Source organism: Ptychodera flava, chromosome 8, assembly GCF_041260155.1.
Source record: "Ptychodera flava strain L36383 chromosome 8, AS_Pfla_20210202, whole genome shotgun sequence".
Taxonomy (NCBI): Eukaryota; Metazoa; Hemichordata; class Enteropneusta; family Ptychoderidae; genus Ptychodera; species Ptychodera flava.
Window position 1 is genome coordinate 38088890 of NC_091935.1, and position 9052 is coordinate 38097941.

The 9052-nt window shown below is 37.5% G+C and overlaps 1 protein-coding gene across 1 annotated transcript in view; it reads left to right on the forward strand.

Annotated features, from left to right (window-relative positions):
- The window catches only part of LOC139139263 (kinesin-like protein KIF2A), a 43012-nt gene extending 35888 nt beyond the window's left edge, over nt 1–7124 (forward strand). Inside the window, exons 13-17 of the mRNA XM_070708111.1 lie at nt 67–266; nt 878–945; nt 1402–1531; nt 2212–2386; nt 3525–7124. Coding sequence (XP_070564212.1) covers nt 67–266; nt 878–945; nt 1402–1531; nt 2212–2386; nt 3525–3667 — 716 coding nt within the window. The 3' untranslated portion in view covers nt 3668–7124. The remainder of the gene's footprint in view (nt 1–66; nt 267–877; nt 946–1401; nt 1532–2211; nt 2387–3524) is intronic.
- Nucleotides 7125–9052: the final 1928 nt, after the last annotated feature.

The window sequence follows — 9052 nt, forward strand, 5'->3', positions numbered from 1 at the left end:
TTCCAAAAAACTCTTTACATGAGATCTGAAAAATTTGTGACAGCGCCCCCTGTGTTGTATGTCCAGGTAATGAACGTGGTAGAGATACACAGAGTTCAAACAGACAGACCAGAATGGAAGGAGCCGAGATCAACAAGAGTCTGCTAGCACTCAAGGAGTGTATACGATCACTGGGTAACAAGGGAGCACATGTACCGTTCAGAGCCAGTAAATTAACCCAAGTACTGAGAGATTCCTTCATAGGAGACAAAGCCAAGACATGCATGGTGAGAAAACTCAACACTGCGGTAGTTTCAAATATCTGAAGTCAATGATTGGATTCAGTGCATGTATTAAAACAGCTTATAAGGGTGAGAACTGAGTTGTCATGATAGACAATGAAGTGTCTGTCTACATTTTATATTGTTTGACCCACTTTTTGTCAGCTCTGTGAGCTATGAATGCCAGCAGTGAAGAATACAATCATTAGGGTCAAGCTGTTATCATAATGTTACATCTTGTTATATCTTTCGGAGATGGGTGAGAGAAATTTGATTTTATGGCAGGTATAGAAGTTATTGTTTCTTGCTTAATACATGATAATCAGTGTGTCAATTATAAAGTCTTGTGGCTGTAATTCCTCACTGGAGCTTTCCTGAACAGCAGTGAATGAGTATCTGCTACAACATGTGATTTAGGATTTGTGCTGTTGTCATCAGTTTCATCATCAAATAAACTGATGACATCAGCCATTAGTTGACTTACTGCGTCACCCTACCTCTCAGATGCATCCATGACTGGAAGTCAAATTATCTAAATGATGCAAAAGAGAAAAACAATGATGGTATCTTTGATTTCTGACATCCTCACCAAGCCTGTTGTTGTTTTTTGTCAACAGATTGCCACAATATCACCAGGGATGGGATCCTGTGAACACACCCTCAATACACTTAGATATGCAGACAGGTAAGTACAGTTTGATGGCCTGTGTTGAAGTCCACAACCATGTCAGCATTTTGCTTCAAGTGTGTCACCGTGAGACACTGATGGGAAGACATCAACGGAGCAAAATCATGTCCATAGTTTTGTTTGACTGGAAGTTGGAGCTGTTATGTGAGAACTTTTTGGCGTATATCCTCTCTTGTCCTCTTATGTTTCCACCGTTTGATTCCTTTATTGGTGGCAGTAATGGCTTTTGTAATAATCCATGCTGCAAAAGAGAGGCATGTCTGCTATTGTGTGTTAGGTGTGACTCTGTCATACATCAAAGGTTTGTGTTTTCATTTAGTTTCATTCTCAGTCCTTGCAATGGGAGGACTTTCCACAAACTACAACAAGGAAAATTAGTGTGACCGGCCAAGGGACCTTTATGTAAACCCAAAGTATATGTATGTAATACCATTTTTCCTCTACTCTCTACAGAGTGAAAGAGCTGGGCCCAGGTGACCCCATGGCACCTTTACCTGAGAAACCACTGAGTCCAGTTGCAAACTACAATGGTAATTTATCACCTGGAGGAAACAGTGACCTTGCTCTTCTTTGCACAGCAAATGTAAGTTTGTCACTCATAGATTGCTTGTTTGTGTTCAATCATCCAGTCATTCATTTCTGAAGTGATCACTTTCATCATTTTTGATCGGTGCGCCCCTCAGTTCTATGTGTGTATGACTAGTAAGTGCAATGGGACCTCACTCAAGTTTAGTGGTACAAGGATTTAATTGACTGAGTTGAAACAGTGCCCTTCACTTCCACAATTGTGCTCTGCCCAACCAAATGTGATTTACCTTTTCAGATATACCTATACTTCTCTGTTGCTTTTAAGAAACCTAAGGTAGACAACCCTGATACCGAAACGTAGCAGAATATGAAAGGCAAAAAAGTTTCAAAACCAACAACGGTGGTGAAAATAATGTTACTTTCACACTCCTGTACAAACATAGAGTTTCAATCAATCAGTAAACAGTTGTATATCAGGAAAAAAATAAACCCTGGCAGAGATAAAAACTACTTGAAAAGAAAAAAGAAAAAAATTTTTAGATTACTTTAAAAGTTTACAAGTTCATAAAGTTTCATCAATCTCTTCATTTTAGAAGGATCTTCTGTGCTACATTCATTTATGTAAAATTTCTTTACCTCCTACACTGCACATGTGTCAGTTCATAAGGCAGGATACACTGTGTAAATATCTTCTAATATATTTCTGTGTTTCTTTGGTTGGTTCTTGTCTGTCAGGAGGAGGAAGTGTCAGCTGACATGTTTACGCTGCATGAAGTGATGAACCAGCTACAAGAGCTGGAAGAGCAAGTCATAGACGAACACAAGAACAGTGTGGAAGAAAGCAAACAGATGCTGGATGAAGAGATTCAGCTGCTGGAAATGACTGATGAAGTAGACTACGATGTTGAAGGTATGTCACATTTACGGTAAACCCCCCTCCCCCCACATTTCTGTACATTCAGACCCAGCATTGTAGTGGAAACAATTTGTCATGGCCAATTTGTTTGACGGTTGTACAGGTCAAACGGATGCTCCCAGGCGTATGCGTTCATGCACGTAAGTATGTTTACAGACTAATGCATCAGTATACCCATGGGTTCACTGCACTATAGTACTAGTGTTGAAAAGGCTTTGTTTTTGTGACCTTCTGACACTTGCTCCTCACTTACCTGACCTGTAATGCTCATCAAACTCATAATATGTTGACAAGCTAGGTGGGGGACAGACCCTGTTGATCCAATTTTCAGTATGAGTCTATGACATGCATACATCTACTGCATTCAAACTGCAAATTCTTTCAGAAAGTGTCGACTTCCAAACTCATACTTTTGTTGAGTATTTTTCACAATCAGAGTGTGTTGATTGGTTTAGCTTCCATGTACTCTTTCTATATGAAGTATGGACAACAGTTGGGATAAATCAGAATCCGCTGCCTTTGTACGCCATTCATTCTTGCCATTGCCCTTCCCTACATGCTATCATGTCACCCATATACCATACATGCTGCAGATAATGCATTCTGATTAATATTTAATAAAAATTTCCATTTCAATATTGTATATTCTATGTACAAGTGAAGCAGACTGTAGCACACTGTCAAGTGCCACCAGTGTTAGGTTTTGTAAAATTCATATTGCAAACTAAATTTTAAATCACAAGCTTTGTATTCAGTTTCATACTTTCTGCTGACAATATTAATCTTGGTAATATTTTCGTAGTTTTTGTTCTATAAATATGTCAAAGGTTGCTCTCCCTGAAGTATGATGAAATACAAAAAATATTAGAATTATCAATGCATTTTCTGTGTAGAATATACAATGGTGTCTTTGACAAATGAATTGTAAGTCCCATCAATTCAGTACACAGTGTGGATAGACAAGTTGAACATGAAGGGTTTTTGCATGGTTTGGGGAGAAGAAAAATTATTTTTTTCAGACTGACCAAGAATACTGGAAATTGTATCTAGAGTTACAGCTGTTGGAGCCATGAGTATATTATTTCTCTGTCTGACATTGTCCATTGTCCATTTCTTCCTTGAAATTCTGCAGAGTACGTGACAAGATTGGATGAGATCCTGGAGAGGAAGGTGGAGCTCTTCACAGACCTCAGATCCAAGCTTGCCAACTTCAGGCAACAACTCCAAGAAGAAGAAATCGCCAGCAAAAACATCAAGAGGCCTCCAGATCTTTAAGTCCACCCCACCAAACAAAACAACAACAAAGCAAAAGAAGCAAAATTTGAGACGTGGTATTTCCTATAAAAGAAATTTACAATACTGTGGATTATTTACCCTTGTTTTGCACCATTTAAAAGAGGATTACTTTATATTATTTCTGTTTGCATTTCCATGATCGATTTCTCTTCAGTGAGCGAGCTAATTTTCTACAGTGGCTAGAGATATATAGTAGAAGGTGGTTTGATCAAGTCTAAAAGACGGCTGCTGCAGTTGCTTTAAGTTTAACCGGGCACAAATTTTTAATGCAAAAATATATTCATAGGTTGTGAGTTAAGTTTGACAAAGAGAATGAACTAACTTTTCCCTTGTTGTGAGGTGGCTCCTCCGATCTTCATAGCTAGAATTTTATACATAACGTAACGACAAGGGCTGAAGAAGGTCCTCCCCGTGTACATACTTGTAGGTAAACATTGAAATGTGCAGCAGAGAGAAGTTATTCCAAAGGCAGAGAAGAAATTTTCTTATAAAATTTATTTAGCTCTTTAAGATATTATTTTTGTGTAAAAAAAGAACTTAACAAAACTGACCACAGACTTATGTTTGATAATGCTGTGACGATTTTTTTTACGATGCGTCTGTTACGTGTACTCCCACCTACCACCTATAGTAAGCAGATGAACAAAAAATGACCAAATGCCCTCAAGCGATTCTCAGAAATGAATGTGAGCAACAGGGTAAAATAATAACAAAATGACAGGTGCTGCTGACAAAAGTACAACTTGCCTGCTTTCTTTGTGATCCTTCAAGTGGAAATCTTTCTGAAATACTACGAGATGACCAAGGTGGCTTATAGATGTAGAATTAGATGTGTCAGATTACAAACCATCACCTTCCGAACGAATCACCTAATCGCAGAGTGATATATTTCGTAAACAATGGCAAACACAAGAAAAAGAGTAAAGAAAAGTGTGTAGAATTTTTTAAATGAATTGCGGGAGTGCACCTTTTTGTAAATACTGACAGCTGAATTTTTTTGTGATGGATTCAAATACTTGTATGCAACTATGAAATAATAATTTCCGACCTCAGTGAGGTTGTCTCTGTAGAAGGTGTAGCGTGTAGTAGAAGTAGATATTAGATACACTTTGCCTGTGAATGTTTGCAATTGTTTTGTCCAGATGGTGGAACTCAACTTGTGGTGGCTCCGGTACATTGACTCAGTTTCATGTAAGAGTTTGTAGTTTTGCCATGGCAGAAGGCTGAAAAAACTGCGATTTACTCAAATTTGATATCGGCAACTAGATTGTTGTCATTTGTGGATAGACATGTAGGCAGGTTAGATTGCTAATTGTTGCAGAATATGTGTTGTAGACTGAAGGCAAAACTGTAGCTCTTGAACAAGGAGTCACTACGCAGTGGTTATACTTTTTCCGAAATGAAAATTCTTGGAAACTTCTTGGAAATTTCTGTTATTGCCAAGTTGCATCTTCACTGTGGGAAATATGGTAGGAAGATGTGGGCCAAGTGTGATCTATAGTTTGAATAAGATATTCAGCCCCAAATGTCACATTTCGTCACCACAGTTATTCAAAGCATGTGTCATGTTAGTTGTAATGCTAGCCCCAATCAATGCAAAAGTCCCAGTGGGTTGAAATAGTGTGAGCAAGTTACCATCAGCCGAGGGTCAAGTCTGGAAAAGTGAAATGGATGGTAAACCAGTATTATGGAACTCAGCATTTACATATCTTGCCAGTGAATACACTTCTTATGATGACCAAACAACAAATTTAGGTTGCCTTGTATAGCCCATGAAGAGCAACTAGTATGTTCTCCCTCCTTGCATATGTGCTTTGTAACCATACCAGTTACTATGCTGAAAATTAGTTTATTGAAACATTGTACATAAACTCAGAAGAGTGTGTTTAGGACCTATCACAAAGTCATGTAGGTAAACCACAAGTTGAGTTCTAGGCCATGCCATTGTTGTCCCGTCAATGCAAAGTACACAGTCAGGTCTATATCATGGCCACAATAATATACTCCACACACCAGCACTACATTATAGATATAGGTGTTCAAAGTATGATTTATATTATATGCACAAATTTGTCTTTTTCACTTTCAATGATTTGATGGGTTCCCTGATGTCACATGTCATAGACATTTGAGGTCAGGTGTCAAATTGTTTATTTCAGAAAACAATCATTATTTATACTTTGTCTTGAAACTTGTTCAGTGTTTTTGTTTGTTCTTGATTTCTTGCCCTGTTCCTTTTTTTAAGTGTATTTGAGTGATCTTGGAGTCGTGTGGGACAAACTCATGCAGTGCCTTTTTTGCAATAATACATATTGGCTGTGTACATTACAAGAGTTTTAACGCAAGTTTTGCACAAAGTGCGTGCAAGTTAACTTTCATATCCACTCTCTAGTTTCTAGAAGTTGAACATCGTAACCTTACCAGAGTTTGAAATCATGTTATCATTACTATTTCGTTCAAGTACTAGCCTGCAAACGTGTAGTCATGGTAACTGCGGAGTTCATCTCGTACGCATCCATTCAGGTTATTTCCTTTCAAAGAGGTAAAAAAAAATTTTCACAAAGATAGCCCTTGCTGCTACTGGAATTCCAGATCTTACAATAATTCTCTTTCATTCAGTATGTCATACTTTTACTGCATCCGGAAAATCCCTGCAGACAGAAACATAAAAGTCAAGTTTGATATAAACTATATGACAAGTTTATCAAGTTGATGAAAGTCATATGGATATGATAGTTCATGATGAAAACGACTTATACCTTGTGATTCATTGCAACTCCATTTACATGAAACTTGGTGCCACCTACAGAAATCACTGATTCTCCCATTTAGAAACCATAAAACTTGAAGTAAAAAAGACCTCTGCCTTGCAGATTCTGTTTTCAAAAGACACACCGACCAAAATTCAAATAGTAGCAGTATTTGTAATTCAAGAAAGTGGCTATTCTCTCCTTGCACTACCAGTGAGTGGTTGAAAATGTTCAAAGTTTGTGATGACATGTCTTTTGTATCTGTCCCCAAAAATGTCTCCACTCCACATGCAGGAGAGAATGGCTATACTTTGAAGCCTTGCACGTTTCAAGAAAAATTCCCATGGAAGTATCCGAACTCCAACTCTAAGTTATAACTCTTCTTGTATCTTACATATTATTCAAAGTTGTAGTCGTGTTTACTTACAAACAGGTGCCACAATAATTACAAACAAACAATTGTCAGACAAGAGAGAAGGTTCAATATTTATTGCAAGTTGTGATTCTTCAGTTGTAATTCTCCAACGTGCTGCTGTCCTGTGATTTTGTACATTTTAAAACTTTACTGCCTATCTTCTGTGTTTTCCCTATTTTGTAAAAAATAATATTTTCACTGTGTGTATAAAATATTTCTGTTCAGCTTAACAGTAGAAATTAAAAAGAGTCTGATGTGTGCGATATAATAATTGTCATCTTGTCATTTTTTCTTGTAAACTTTCATACCAATGTCTCAAAGCTGTGGGATCCATGGTTTGACTTTTAATAGCGTTGATCGCGATTTCGGATTTGTTACTAAATATAGCTGCACGCGTGCGACTTTCGGACAAATATGCTGAAATTCGGACAAATTTTGTTGTTGCATGCGCGGCTGCTGTTGCAGCTTGTAGTCTCAGTCATCAATTCATACGAATAAGTGTGACGCTAAATATCTATTCTAACACTCGCAGGTTTTATTTTCGTCGTTTATGCGGAAAATGGGAGGAAATGTTTACTTATGCATATTAATGAGATAGAACAGTGACGTCATTTGCGATCAGCGCTATTGGGTTTGGTGATATGATAGATAGGTCAAGTGGAAAAACTGTACAACTATGTTTCTCAATCTTGTCCTCCTAGGGATGGTCTTTTTCTGCTTCTCTGCACATGTTGTCTGATTGACGGCTTCAGAAAAGGCTGCTTTATCATTGTGTTTGCTCGAAGTGCATGCAATAGAAAGAATGAATATATATATATTGATTGGGAAATTTTGTCTCCCAGAGATACTGGATTAAACTAATCCTTTGATACACAAAGAAAGGATTTCCAGATGTGACACCAGCCTATCACTAAAGCTACATGCAAAGTAAAGAGTGGCAGTTGCTGATTTGGGAATCTTTCAGTATTATCAAAAGTCAAACTTTTGTAAATTCGGCGCGTATAGGTCACAGATTTGATTGGGCCTACATTGGTCACACCTGCATCTTGAGGCAATACATTCTGTGCCTGTTTTTAAGTATATTTATTCATATATCTCACTGTTACTATTTGTGAGAAAATAGAACTATGCCCACGTTTGTAAATGCCACCATTCTGCTGCCAGATCATGCATGACAGAGGGCAACAAAGATGATAGCAACTATTCCAACTATCTTTCGCCAACTTTATGAAGAAGGAATTTAGCATCTAAACTCTTGGGGGCGCCACACCACGTCCACTGATCACTGTGACTTTTCTTGGCTTCAGTGTTATCACACCAATGTTTGGCTAGCCGCTAGAACCAAGAAACCTAACGGAATACATAGATGTGTTGTTTACTGTGTCTTAATGAAATGTTGCAATTTAATGTGTTACAACATGTAGACTCCTGCACTAACATGCAATGAAACTTGATTTGTTTTTTTCAACAGCATTACTGCCTGTAGCCAAGCTAACACACGCTGTCAGTATGGTCGTATTTACCCCTTCCCCTCCACCATCTTGAAAAAGTTTCCCAAGCTTTAATTTCTCAAACTCTTGCCGAAGCAACTTGGAACTTTCCAATGTGGCGTAAAAAGGTGACATAAGGACAGGAACAATTGAATTATATTTCCTTTCCTTTACCCTGGCCTGACTTGAACCTCACCAGGTAATCTATTACTGAATATGAAACAGATCAGGATTGTGCAACTGCAATAATCGATTATTGTTTCAGTATGCATATCCAGAGATAATGAATTATTATCAGTTGAGAATATTGCACAGATTGTTCTCCATACATTCCATCATGTTGAAGGTCTGGCAATTTTTCAAGATTTCATGTCAAACGTGGATTTACCTAATGGTACATTTTCTTTTTGCTTTAGCTTGCAAAAATACAAACAATATATAAATAAATAATATGGTAAAGTGTGAGGAAGAAGAGTGTTCTTTTTTGGAAAAGTTGAAATTTATACATTAAATGAAACTTGTTTAGCCGATATGTTCACTTTCAAGGTTAAATGCCATCTCTCCATAACTGTAAATAATTTTAATAAAATGGATACAAAGGGATCAGAAAATGGAAAGTGTAAAGAAAACAATTAGTGTAATTTAAAAGAAAGACTGACTTCAAGGGACATCCTTTTGCTTCAAGTTTCACTAGCCTTTAAATTCTAGC